At 41.0% G+C, this 14,724-nt stretch overlaps 1 protein-coding gene across 1 annotated transcript; it reads left to right on the top strand.

Moving 5' to 3' along the window:
- Positions 1-406: 406 nt before the first annotated feature.
- On the top strand, positions 407-5,804 carry SPTSSA (serine palmitoyltransferase small subunit A). Its single transcript, XM_020812269.3, has 2 exons — positions 407-640; positions 4,616-5,804. The coding sequence occupies exons 1-2, from the start codon at positions 538-540 to the stop codon at positions 4,717-4,719; spliced, it is 207 nt and encodes a 68-aa protein (XP_020667928.1). The 5' UTR covers positions 407-537; the 3' UTR covers positions 4,720-5,804.
- Positions 5,805-14,724: the final 8,920 nt, after the last annotated feature.

The following is a 14,724-nucleotide window of genomic DNA, read 5'->3' as shown; positions in this document are numbered from 1 at the left end:
CTGCTCTCCTTCGTCCCGAAAGAAGAAAGGAGATGGGCGCTGGTGAGGAAACAGGTCTCTCGCTCCTTCAAAGAAAAAAAAAGAGAGAGCAGAACAGGATCCCCGCTTTTACAAAGGGATTCCCCTTGCGGGAGAGCAGAGCAAGGAGGGAGGCGCGGTTCTAGCCACACAAAAACGCTATGCAAAGACCCCAAGGCAAGGGTTGGTCCCGCTATTCTTCCCTGTCGCGTTCCTTTCCCCTCAGCCATTCGCCGGGAGGCTTATGCCCCGCCCCTTCGTTCGTTCCACTCGCGCATCCCATTGGCTCGGCCTCGCTCACGTGGCCTCGCCGCCTGAAAACTTTGCGTCGGTTGTCCTGCGGAGGCAAGGCCCGGCCTGGAGAGGCGGGGCGAGGGAGGCGGGGAGCCAATCGGCGAAGCGCCCGGGGCTCCGAACGGCCTCCCCTTCGCCGGCCTCGCCTTGGCCGTTCCCTGCCTGCTCCTTCTGCCTCCTCAACTGGCTCGCAGACCCGGAACGGGAGGCGCTGCCGTCGGCGAGATGGCGTTGAGCTCGGCCTGGAAGCAGATGTCGTGGCTTTATTACCAGTACCTGCTCGTGACCGCGCTGTATATGCTGGAGCCCTGGGAGCGGACGGTCTTCAGTATCTTTTGGCTGGCTGACCCTGAGGGGCCCGAGAGGGGGGGGGAGAAAGACGGGGGGCCGCGGCTCCAGCTCTCCCGCCTCGTACGAAGTTCCGCTTAAACTGGGCGTGGTGCGCCGCGGGACTAGGTCGGGCCGGGCCGGGCTCGGCGGGATGCCGTGGGAGGGAGAGCTGAGGCCGGGGAGAAAGGGCGCGACAGCCGAGGCTGCCTGCCTGTCTTTGGGCGAGGACAAGAAGGCGCTTGGGGGAAGAAGAGCCTGTGAACCTGGGGTGGGCGTGATAGGTGGCAGGTTCATGTTCGGCAGAAACTCTTTCTTGACCTTGTTGTTCCTCGAGGGAGGGTTTTGTCTAAGCTTAATGGCTAGGCATAATGTAGTTATTTTGAAAAAAAAAGTGACTGGGTTTCTCTGTGCGGTATGTCTTCCCCCTGCCTTCCACGTTCAGAGGGTCCTGCTGGCAGCTGCTGCTTCGAGGGCTAACCAGGTGTGCACCTCTTCAGGAGAGCTGGAGGAAAGTTTTCCCTCTCATCCTTTTTTTGGGGGGGGGGCACCTGGCTGCTGGCTAAGGTGGCTGGGAGGGCCTGGAGTCCAAGGCCGTGAAGTCCAAGGCCCAATTGCTGGGTTTGACAGTGGAATGGAAGTTGTGGGTTAGGAACTGAGATCAACACAAGGGAGGGAACCTCCTCCTTTGCTTGGTCACCTAAGATGGATTCTTTGCTGAGATGGAAAGCTTTCGCTGTGTGGTTTGTGATCCAGTTTTATTTAGGATAGACATCTTTAGTATGTGCTTCACTTTGTGTCTGTTCAGATGTTGAGGTGGTTATGGAAATTAAATACTGTACATAAATTCTCAGAAATCTTTCATTAGGGTCTTCATGTTATATAGTTTGCATATTATAGACATATTATTTATCCTTACAAAGGAACATATTCCACATTTCTTCCCCCCCCCCCATTTTACGGGTTGGGGTGGCTTTGAGGAAAAACTGTTCCCTCCTCATTTTCCCTTTTTTCCCCAGGCCTTCCTGTCTCTAGTCATGCCAGAGTTCTGTTATGTGGTGCCGAATCTTCCACTTATGTAGACCCTACAAATGAATGATCTCCAAAATGTAATGTCTTCAACAGCCCTGCTTAGCTCTTGCAAACTTGAGCCTGTGGATTCCTTTAGGGAGTCAGTGCATCTCATATTTGGTCTTTTTCTTTTCCTGCTGCTCCCAAGCTTTTCCAGCACTATTTTCTTTTCCAGCAAGTCTTGCTAAGGCATATGTGTGCCCAAATTACACAGTCACCGTTTTGTCATTTTTACCTCTGGACAAAGTTCAGGCTTGACTTGATCTAGGGCCTACTTTTTTGGCTTTGTGGCAGTTCAGAGTATTTGCAAAGCTCTGCTCCAGCGATACCCTGTTTCCCCAAAAATAAGACCTAACCTGTAAACCTAGTATGTTTTTTTTTTAGAATGCTCATAATATAAGCCCTACCCCCCAAAATAAGCCCCAGTTAAGTGGAACCCCACCCTCCACCTTTGTGCAGCATTGTGCAGCAACCAGAAGAAGATGACATGAATGTATTTGAATAAATAGATTGTTCTACAGGAAAAGAAATAAAACAACCCCTAAAAATAAGCCCTAATGCTTTTTGGGGGGCAAAAATCAATATAAGACCCTGTCTTATTTTTGGGCAAACACGGTACATGTGATCCATTCATAGAAGCAATATATTGTGTTAGGCAGTACATTATTTTATCACTAAAAGGCAGGTTTTCAGGTTTTTCAGATCTTTTCAACAGGCAAAGCTGGTACTTTACTTGGGGCAGTAGTAATTTCCCCGACCTCACCCCTGTCCACATTTTGTATGGTAATAGTTGCTTCAGCTTTCATAGTCAGAAGTATTCCTATCTGGTATAGAGAGAGAAATAAGGCCAACATGTTCAGCTCCTTTTCAAGCATTTAGCAAATTTCTTTTTTTATTTTTCCCTCATGTGTTTTTTAGTTCTTGTATTATTATGCCCTTGTTTTTCCTTACTGAAATTGGTAGTAATGTTGTATGCTTTCCTGTAGTAATGCTGTGTTTTACTGTTTTTAAAAAGAGGTTTGAGTATTAATTGTCAGCCTTCATTGTTTAAGCAGACTGTTGTTGCTCCTGCTATAGCTTCTGGCACAGTAAACGGATTTAAAGTACATAGTACTCAAAGTGAATGGAAATTAATTAAATGTGTCTTATAATACATTAAATGTAAACTTAAATTTATCTCCAAGATTAATAAATTAACATTTGAGAGTCCAAGAAAGAAAAAAAGGAGGGGAGCCCAGGGCATGCCCATGCATGGTGCCAAGTGCAGGCAGACACAGTACAGTGCCATGTTGTGATGCCACTTTCAAGGTGGCATACTCTTTAAGCCTTCTGCCAGAAGTTTCTTCTTTCAATCCATCTCTAAACTCCATTCCCTCAACTCCACTTCAGAGTGAGGGCTTCAATTCTTAAGGCAGTTCACTGAGATCACTATTTTGTTTGAACTTGAACTTACCATTTCTATGTTTAAGTTGTCCATTAAATCAGATTTAAGTTATAACACTGCTAATTTCTCTTACTGTGCATTGAGTGCTTTCATATTAGTTAAACACGACAAGGTTTACTAGGACATTTGCAGCTGTAAGACTGTTGCCATTGCCTCTACTGCAACATTTTTAAATGCACATTGCCACTGTTGAATGAGTTTTGATGCAGATTGAATACGACACACTTGTAGTTGTCTTGCTTCGCAATTCATCAAATAGGTAAATAGCTATTAAAGTAATTATGTGCTTATGCAGTATCATAAACTGCTGCCTAGTGTGATGTGCTGGGATGACATAATCTCATATATGCACTAGACTTCTGTTAATATACAAAAACTTGCCAGACAAAAGGGAGAAGGTAGTTTTTACAGCCCTAAGTATCATTTTTCTGGGTAATCCCATTCATGTCACCAGGAAACATTCCTTCTTGCTTCTGCAGCTGACAAATTATGAGGATAATTTAAATAGTCAAACATGAATTTGTTTGTATTTGTGTTTTGACAAAAAGCAAGAGAGTGAGAGAGAGAGAAATCAAGCTTGCTGCATGTCTTTGTGGGTACCTAGCTCTGTTTGCTTTGTGTGGCTCTTTATACATTTTGACAGATCATTATCAGAGGAGAGGGTTTTAGCCTTCCTGACAAACTGATTAACAAACTAGACTCCAATCACAATTTAGCTTAATCTAGGCCTAGTTTGGGGGTTTGGTTAACTAAAGCCCTTTAGCTGTACTCTGCACCAGTTTGATTGCATCCAGTCAGAGAGCTGATGTGTTTAGAGTCTCAACAACCTGTGTAAATAGGGAAGTGACTATCAGGAAATGTATGCTTTTATTCTTCTATATGAGCTGTTCCTTCTGTTTCCTTGACAGCGTCAAGCTGACTGAGGATTTGTAGACTTAATTATCTAGTTGGAAGTTAAATCCATTAGGGGTCTGAATTAAATCCATTTAGTTCACTGGTCACTGGATTGTACTGGCTTAACTCGTACAATAATAGGACTAAGTGCCATCATGGAATAGTGTTATTAACTAGACTAGGTGTCCTAGGGTTATGTGCCCTGCCCCTTGTGCCTTCTTGAGCATGCTTCACGGTCCCTGAGCACCACCAGAAGGAAGGACAGTAAGACAACTTCAAAATACTTACAGCTAAGAAACACTGGGAGGGTTTGTATGAGTCAGAATTGACCTTACAACACATTTTTAAAAGACTGTATAGTTATGCTGACTTTCTACAGGCTAATAATTTGAATTAGTTCACTTCTGTAGCAACTCATCTGGGAGTAAGACACATTTAATTTAAGTGAGATTACCATGACATGTTTTGGATTATGCTTTCAGACATTTTTATGACGCGAGATCTGCTTTTACTCAATTGTGGCTTCATTACACTGTCAATATGTGATTTTCCTTTACTGTAATTTAGATTCCATGTTAGTGTCTATTCTTGGAATGGCACTTTACACTGGGTATGTTTTCATGCCTCAGCATATTATGGCCATATTGCATTATTTTGAAATTGTGCAGTGATGAAAATGTCACAAGCAGTGATCTGTCAGAAGCTGAGGACCAGACTGCTAAGAAGTGGCCATTTACAATTAAGGATTTCTTCAGATGACAAAAGAAGACATGATGGTGATGACTGCCAGTTGTCCATACAGAGATGCAACATGCCCTGAGTTTTGGTGGAATTTTCTTTCTTTGATATTCCCTTGAATAGTAATTTTTGTCTATTAACATTGTGATTGTTTGTAGCTTTGATATCAGTATTTTCTTAACTTTGTGACAGTCTCAGTATTACACTGTGAAAGCTTTTCTTAATGTAAATGAATATATTTTGCCTTCTATTTTTAATCAAAAATCATCTTATTAAATGAGGCTTAAAGCTTTTGCTATTGTATAGTTATGTCCACCTGAGTGTATTTGTAGTAACACATTTTGTAAAAAAAAAGTGTTTAGATTCATATGGAGATGTGGATATATCCATGGAATCTTTCTTAAAAAACATTATTTGTAAGACCTAACTCAGGTGCTTCAATTGCTTTCTGGACTGTTCAACAGAATATTTGGTATATCACTCTGTTTGGCTTCAGCAATAAAATGGAATGTGTTTTCTGTTTCATTTGAGGAAGAATGTGACAACAGTACTGTATGTCGGGAACAATACTGTGTAAGGGAAAAGTATTGCATCAAACTTGTCTGTACATAAATATTCTTTGATTTATGCATGCCATCTGGAATTTTGTGATAGCATATAAATGCTGCTATTATAATGTTTCTAATTGAACTGTGCTTGTATATGTTTATTTTGCCAAAAGCATATTTTAATATAGACTGAGTTGAAAGATCCTGGCTATGGCTGTTGTCTATAGCGTAATCATGTCTGTATTATGAACCCATGTTACAACTGTTGTTCAGAATCCTTTTGCTACTTACACTAAATGATCAAAGGATAAGGTTTGAAGTGGGCTAGATTTTAAAATTACAGCAATAAGACAGTTTCTCCTAGGCTTGCTTTAGGGTTTTATAGCAAATTTTAGATTTGTATTGTGAAGTGTAAGATGTCATTTTTTTAGCTGAGGGTTTCTTTAAAAAAAATAAAAGCTGAAATTAGAGTTGATGCCTAATGTGTCACCTTAATTTTAGGAGATTATATTGAATAATAGTAGTTTAAACAGTGCTATAGAAAGCACAAAATATTCATCGTTTGTATAATTTTGTGAATCAGACAAGTAGTACTAAGGAAACAAAGGTGTAAGTTGAGAAACACCTAGTCACTTCATCTGTAATCCTTCAGTCAGTTCCTATAAGCAAGCCATGATTTCTGTTACATACACCAATTTCTGATAGCAATACTTGCAGGGTTACTTAAAAGAATTTTTAAATATGTAAACTATTTACAGCAAACTCTATAGCCTAATTTCTTATTTAGGGAATTTAAATACTAAGTATTAATATAAACAGGTTGTAAAGACTATGCTATGCAAATACCATAAGCCCAGTTCAGTTTATATTGCTGATTATGTTCTGAAAGTTATTTGAAAAAGATGGTTAAGTTCTGTCACTTTTTGTGGAATTTCATTAAGCTAATTTTAGGTAGATTAGGGCTGCAATTATTAAAACAGGTGACTTAATTTATAGCTAAAAGGAACATGAAATTAGGTGGAAAACTGGACTCAAGTCAGATGTGATGGCTATAGCCAGCTATAGCCTTTTCATTCAGATGGGAGCATGCTGTGTTTCAACACAAGTATGTGGAGAAGCAGCTCTTATGTAGCAGTAATGTGTCTGTCCCATATTTGTGATTTCTTAGAGCTCAGTCCTGTGTAGCCAAGATCGCTGAGGGACGGCCAAATTAACATTGGCGAGTAAGTTCAAATGTCTCCCATCCTGTGAATATTGGAAATCAGCTAGGACTACCCTTGGCTTGGTTTGATTTTATGGTAGTAATGTTGCTGTGTTATTAGGCTAATTTGTGTTTGGATCTGGAGTAACTTAGTTCCTCCCCACTCTGTTTTTTAAAAAAATATTTTGCTGTTTGATCTTTGGTGGTAGAACAGTTCTTACAGAAGATTCCTGAGATCTCTTGGAAAGGGGGTTCTGCTGGTACAAGGAAATTTGTGCTGGCAGAACAGATTTGTGCCTGTCCATAACCCCTGTACACTTGCTGCACGTAGTTTTGCCCCACTGCGCCTGACGGGTTCTGCCCAGTTCTGACTAATTTTTAGCGTGTAGCGTCTGAAAAGGAGAAAATTCCTGTTTGCATGTACATATATGAGCAAGGCAAGGAGAACTTTGTTCTTCTACGTGGCCTTTGGGAATCCATACAATTGTGTATAAACTGCGCTTGCGCTGGATACTCAGAATATTCTAGAGCTTAAATGAGAAGAAATGTAGTAGTACGTTGCACCTATTGCGCATGCTCCACCGGCCTTCAGCCTCAGTTCCTTTTCCAAGGCAAGGAGAACTTAGATTTTGAGCATTATTACTCATTTGTTCACCTGCAAGCACAAGTTTTTCTCATTAGATTCAGCAAGTGCAACTTGTTTTGTAGCACTCAACTTTGAAGCATAAACATCCCCTCCTCCCATCAGTATTACTTATCTCTATTCTTCACACACAGAAGGGCCAGGATTCCAGGCACCTGATCTTGCTTTAATTTAGTTTAGAAGTGACCTTTCTTTTTCTAGGTCATTCATTGCCTAAGACTACACAAGCTGGCTCTTCTTCCAGGAGGCACAGTGGGTGGAGAATCAAATCATACCTACCAAAAGAAGCCCAGTTATACCAATTTGGCCATCACAGTCAACCCTTGATTTACAAACTTAATCCATTCTGGAAGGAAGTTCATAAGTCAAGTTTGTAAGTCAAATCAGCATTTCCCGTAGGAATGCATTGAAAACCAATCTGTTCTGGCTGTTTTTGGTTCTTAGGTCGAGGGGCGGTAAACCCCCCCCCTGCACAGCATGGCACAGAACCCAGCAACCATTCCTCCTGAACAAAAAAAATGTATGTATGTATGTATGTATGTATGTATGTATGTATGTATGTATGTGTGTGTGTGTGTATGTATGTATGTATGTATTTATTTATTTATTTATTTATTTATTTGATTTATACCCCACCCATCTGGCCTATAAGACCACTCTAAGCGGCACATTTTAAGCACAGGCACAGACATTGTAAAACAATGCAAGACCCATAAGAGCACAGAAACATAACCCCCCACAGCAAGGCATAGCAATCCAGCAACCATTCCTCCACCACAAAAATGTCTTCCTTCCTGAACAAACAGCACATGCACTCAAAGAATATTTTAACCACAGGCGCAGACATTTTAAAACACTGCAAGACCCCCCCAAGCTGCAAAAAACCCTGTACAGTACATGCAGTAAAGTGAAAAAATGCAGTGTGTTCTCCTAGAATAGGCAGTCACTCTGCTTAAAAAAAGAATGTAAAAAATCCAAAAACCCCAAAATAGCAAAAAAAAATTAAAATGCAGTCCAGGCAGTACCAGGCAGTCTGAAGACTGTCTCCCAATCCACTCTCTAAATACAGTGGGGGCTCGACTTACAAACTTAATCCATATTGGAAGGCAGTTCGCAGGTCGAAAAGTTCGTAGGTCGAATCTGCATTTCCCATAGGAATGCATTGAAAACCATTTAATCCGTATCTGCTCTTTTCCGTCCATAGAAACTAATGGGAAGCTGCTATTCCGCCTTCTGCCACTAGAGGGGGATATTTTTTCTTTTTTTCTTAGGTCAAGAAAAGTTCAGGAAAGGAGGGGGGAGGCAGGGAACAGTTTTAAAAGCATTTTTGACATCTTTTTTTTTCAACGAAGCCAATTTTAAAGCATGTTTAACACAGACAGGAGTCTGGAATTCACCTTAGCCCAGTCTTTGCAAGCCAGAATTCTGACCCACATATTTTTTCAGCAAAAACACAGACAGGCAGGAGTCTGGAACTCACACCTTGACCCAGGCTTTGCAAGACAGAATGCCTGACCCACAGAATTCTTCTGCAACAACACAGACAGGCAGGATTTTGGAACTCACACCTTGACCCAGTCTTTGCAAACCAGAATGCCTGACCCACACAATTCTTCAGCACAAAGACACACAGCTCTTTTCCAACCAACCCAACCCAAGAAAGAAAGAAAGAAAGAAAGAAAGAAAGAAAGAAAGAAAGAAAGAAAGAAAAGGTCATCACTGGGGCACACAGGCCCCTCAGACAAAGAGAGAGAGAGAGAGAGAAGGGGGGGAGTTTGGAGGCTAAAACACATTTCAATCAACACATTTTAACCAGAACATTTTTAAAACCAGCAACTTTTAAACAAATCAGGAACAAAGCAACTTTTAAACAAACCAACCAACCCACCCACCAACTTATCTTTCGTTATCTTCTTTCTGGAGGACATTAAAGCTGGAAATAAAACATTGCTGCTTTTCCCTAGCCCCCGGGAGGCTTTTGAAAGTGGGGGAGCTTTATTCCTCAGTGCTGAGCAAGCCTCCAGCAGCCTCTTCAGAGCCAGCCGATCAGCTGTTAGGCGGGGAAAGGTGGGGGCAGGAGCGGAGAAGAGCACAAAATGGCTGCCAGGCTCCTTTCTGGGTGTCGGCTTTTATCTGTTTGCTGCTCTTTTTCCTGAAGTTCGGGGGCTACCAAGGCCTGGTAAGTGACTTTCTTTTATTTATTTTTAAGTTTCTGACCTCCCCCCCCTCCAGAAGCCTCTAAGGGGAGGGAGCACTTTTTTCCTGTTCATAACTCGAGGGAAGTTTGTATGTCGAGTTGTTATTTCCCTATCGGGCAGGTTCGTAAATTGAATTGTTCGCAAGTAGGGCCGTTCGTAAGTTGAGTTCCCACTGTACTGGGAAGAGCGAGGAAGCAGACAGACTGGCCAACGGTTAACTGAAAGTTCAAATTTCGCACTTTCCCTGCCACTTGCGAATTTTTTTTCCAGTTTGTAACTCAAATCTAGATATGGAGGCAGTGACAGATTTTTATTTTCCTGGGCTCCATGATCACTGCAGATGGAGACAGCAGCCACGAAATTAAAAGGCGCCTGCTTCTTGGGAGGAAAGCGATGACAAATCTTGACAGCATCTTAAAAAGCAGAGACATCACCTTGCCAACAAAAGTCCGAATAGTCAAAGCTATGGTTTTTCCTGTCATGATGTATGGAAGTGAGAGCTGGACCATAAAGAAAGCAGACCGCCGAAGAATAGATGCCTTTGAATTGTGGTGCTGGAGGAGGCTCTTGAGAATCCCCTGGACTGCAAGGAGAACAAACCTATCAATTCTAAAGGAAATCAACCCTGAGTGCTCACTGGAAGGACAGATCCTGAAGCTGAGGCTCCAGTACTTTGGCCATCTAATGAGAAGAAAAGACTCCCTGGAAAAGACCCTGATGTTGGGAAAGTGTGATGGCAAGAGGAGAAGGGGACGACCGAGGATGAGATGGCTGGACAGTGTCTGCGAAGCAACTAACATGAATTTGACACAACTCCGGGAGGCAGTAGAAGATAGGAGGGCCTGGCGTGCTCTGGTCCATGGGGTCATGAAGAGTTGGACACGACTAAACGACTAAACGACGACGAACTCAAATCTAAGTTCGTAATTCAAGTCAATATTTTCCTATGAGAGCGGTTCGTAAGTCAAAATGTTCGTGACTCAGGCCGTTCATAAGTCAAGGGTTGACTGTATTTAGATTGTTTCATAATTTTATGTTCAGCCTCCTAGAGTGGTCCTAATCCGACCAGATAGGCAGGATATAAATAAAATAAATAATAAAAATAAATAAATAAAAATTCACATTACATATGACCAACACTGATTTATTTGCCCTGGCAATCAGTTTATTTCCCCTTCACCAGGAGGGTTGTTTTAAATTAAACCAATGATGTATTTCTTTATTCCTTATCGTTTCAGCATGCATAAATGTTGCTGTCAACTTATTTCATTTGTGAAGGGGTTGGTTTTTTGGGCACTGTGGCCACTTCATGGCCATTGTGCTTGTACTCTTTTAAAAATGTTTTTAAAAAGGGTTATTGATAAATCCCTTGTAGCTGATGGCACCATCACTACAAAAACAACATTAATACATTGCTCAGAAGGAAACCGCTTTCCCCTCTCTCTCTTGTGGGTATAAGAAGGCTTGAGATTTCCTGCTTTGAGTTGTGAAGAAAGGAGCATTGCTTTTTTAAACCCAGCACTTCACCCAGTGCTTCTGCTTCCTGATGCTGTTCAAACGGAAAATGTAAAATGAAAGCCAAGAACTAGGAGAGATAAGTAGGGAATTAAGGAACAGGGGATGAGTGATTAAAGGAGGGAGTGAAAAAAGGGAGGAGGAGAGAATGCTTGGACCATTTCATTAATATATCACCTTTGGTAATTAAAAAAAAAAAGAACAAGGGGGGCCTGATTGTCCAAGAAACTAGAGAAAATAAATCGAAACAAAATTAAAGAGCAGTGCAGCCTGCAATAATGGTTCAAATGGAAAGAAATGAATCGATACAATTAAAAACAATGTAAAAACTCCCACCAATATACCACATGACCACAGGAAAAAAATGTATCGGTACAACAGAAAAATAACATGAATCAGTATAACTGGAGTCCTTTTTTCATGTGTGATGGAGCCCTTAGTCTGTATGCCTTTCATACAAACATATTAAAGAGAAAGAAAAGGGCTAATAGACAAAAATAAAAAAGTGGAGCAAGAGGGAGGAAGAAGCAGCTTTTTTTCTAGCCATTGAAAGATGAACTCATCAAATTGGTTAATAATGCAAACAAACAGACAATACAAGATGAGACTCTAGTTCTAGGATGTAAAAATTAGAGAGTGCACTTTATTCCAAATAAAAAGTCCAGTGCATTTTGGCTTAGCCTTTTCAGTCTTCTTCAAGGGCTATATTGCATGAAAGGAAAAAAAAGTATAACTTCATTTTTTTTTCTAGGTACAACATTTTAAGCATTTCATACAGTTAAATTATCATATTGTGCAACCTCTACTCAAATATATTTGCATACTGTATATATAATTTATAATTTAAACAAATACCAGTATTTGCAGTTTTAATGAAAAAAATGTGTGGAAACAGGATGAAACATGCTTAAAGATTGAAGAATAAGAAACTGAGATGGAAATTGGATTATCTATCAGTCTTTAACAATGGTGTCTTACACGATTCCCTTCCAATTTCTGAGGGCCAAACTATACATTACAGATAACCCATCGAATTGCATTAGTGCTCAAGAGACATGACTGAGATAATTTTTTGCATCTGAGAAATCAAACTTATAAGAGGAGCGGGCTTAGGCCTTCAAAACAAATCACAAAACAGAATAAGCTAATTTGCAAATTATGCCTACTATGATGGTGGCTCTCAAGAAAGTCCCTTTTCTGGTAACCAACTACTTGAAATAGTAAGCTGGGCCCTGGCTGTCTTACAGGGAGGTTTGTGTTTTGGGGACAATACAGTAAGTAGCCCAAATTCTTAAGAAAGAAGGCATTTTTATTTTATTTATATGATATATTTATAATGATGCTAAACACTTCTTTTGATCCTTGCTTTTGAGAAAGGGTCAGTGAATGGGTGAAGACAATATAACTAATATTTGTCATGTATCTGTGTGAACCGTTCAAGATGACAGCCCTCAAAAATAAAACCACTACAATAAAATGCACTGGATGCTTCCTTTGACTTAGTTTGCAATCACTCTGCCTCATTCATGAACTTCAGATACCCTCATCTTCCATTACTAACTCTCCCTCCATTAAAGGAGAGAAAGAATAGCTACACTTTTCAGCCCATCTTTTCGGGATGCCGTCCATATAGAATTTCCCACTGTAAAAATTTAAAAAGTCTTAGCAACTCTAGAGGTTGACGTACAAAGTCTGAGGTAAAAATCAAGGAAAACCATAATTGTGATTGGATAAACAAAATAAAATATTGGCTGGTGTAAAGGAGCGGTAGACCCAAAGGAGAAAGAACAGAGTGAGCCGTCCCCTCAGCTATAGACATCTGAGCAGAAAAGAGATATAAAAGTAGGGAAGGCAGGAGAAAGTGAAGAGTTGAATGTAGAGGAGGGGAAAAGAAGGGAATCAGAAAAGAAGGGAGAAGATTGAAATCTGCCTAGTGGAAGAGAGAGAGGGAGAAGGGGAAGAAGAATTAATTTTGCCTGTGCAGGAGGAAGAGATAGGAGAACAAAGTGGGAGGAGACAGTTCAATATACCAAGAGGGGGAGAAGAAAGGAGGAGAGAAGGAGAAAGTTGAATATGAGAGAACATGTGGGTTGTTGGAAGATTTCCCTAATTTGAAGGTAGGAGGGCTGCTACCTGATCCAGATAAATTTAAAGAAAATAAGACGTTGACAGAAGCCCTAGAATGGACAGTCGTGGTCTTCCCACGGGGACAAAGTCACTTGATGAAGGTGATTCGGCCGGACGTTTCCTTCAACCAGCCACTACCGGAGGGAGATAGGGCCAGACACCCTTGCTGTGGGACAATATGCACTGTTTGGAGTGCTCCATTGAGGAAGCCCACAGACTGGGAACATTTTGGGCCAGCCCCTCAAGGAACCTTGTCAATTTGCAGAGTTATTGTCCTTGCAATTTGGAAAGTTACCAGATCTTAGTTGCTTTGAATCGATAGAAGTTGTAGTAGCTTCACCCAATGTTAAATTAAATAAATCTGTTACCGTTAAAAAAGAAACTCAGTCGTAATTTCCCGCCAAGAAAGAGGAACTGTTCCATGTCTTTAACGAACACACAGCTGGATTCCAGAATTTAAGCTGCATAAGAGTGATGATATTATCAGCTGTGGCAGTTTTTCTAAGGTTAAACCTTTTTTATTACCCCCCCCCCAAAGTCCTGAACCCGCTTTGGGATCCCTTTCATCAAGAGGAAGCCATTGGGGACATGGGGCATGGCAAGTCCTTCATTTCCAAAAATTGCCACTAAACCATCCCAACAGCAACCATTTTTGGAAATTAGACTCTCCTTCATCCTGCAGCCCCCAACAGCTTACCCTTGAAGAAAGAGATCCCAAGGGAGCCTTGGGACTTTTAGGGGGAATTGGAAATGTTCAACTTATGACAAGCCACCACAACGGATGAGGTCATCAGCCTGATGGGACGTACATTCCGCTATGGGTTTTCAGCCATTATGGTATTATATAAAATCTGTAATACAATTGCTATAAATCATAGATAATTTAATAACTTAAAAGTTTTAGAAGAGGTCTGAGGAAATGGACTTTTTCACAAAAGCTCACATTAGAATATAGTGATTAGTCTTTAAAGTGCCACAATGTGTTTTTTTGCCTTTATTTTTCTTTTTCTTTTGCCTGATATTAATAACTTAAATAACTTAAATTACAGTCAAGATAAATCTGAAAAACAAAAATTCTGATGGTGTAGGGGAAGGCAGCTTTCAAAAAACTTTGGGGAAGAAAGTTCTCTTGCGTCTGTGCTGCTGCCTCTAATGCTCTTGAGTAATTCAGTGCAATGAGTGTAGAATGAGAGTTTCACAGAAAGAATAACTTCAAAGGGCTCCATGTCCTACAAGGCCCTATCGCCCTTCAACGCAATCTCCAATTTCTCATATAATGAAGCTTCAAAGTTTCCTCTGAATGTTACCTATTCTAATCAGAACTAGTTTTACAACCCATCTTCTCCCTGCTGTACCAGTCATGTTTTAAACATCTTGATTAAGTTGAGACATCAAACGAATGACTTCCAAATCCCCTCCTTGACAGAGAAGGAGGAAATAGTACGCTTCGGGATTTTTTTAAATAGAAAATTTTGCCCTTCACTTGTGTAGTTGGTGAAGTCTAGAATTGTTTATTAAATATTGCCTTAGGACAAGAGATAGGTAACCCAGAGCCTTCCAGATGTTAATGCCCATACCCTGCTATGGAAGAGGCCAGTGGGGATTGGGATCCAAGAACATCTGGAAGGAGCCAAACTTGCCAGTGAACTTCAATGAATCAGTAGTGAAAAAAAGCAGTGTTCGGGGGGGGGACTGAGGGGATGAAG

This window comes from Pogona vitticeps, chromosome 1, assembly GCF_051106095.1.
Source record: "Pogona vitticeps strain Pit_001003342236 chromosome 1, PviZW2.1, whole genome shotgun sequence".
Lineage (NCBI taxonomy): Eukaryota > Metazoa > Chordata > Lepidosauria > Squamata > Agamidae > Pogona > Pogona vitticeps.
Note: the sequence above shows the minus strand (reverse complement) of the source record. Positions and strands in the feature narration are given on the sequence as shown.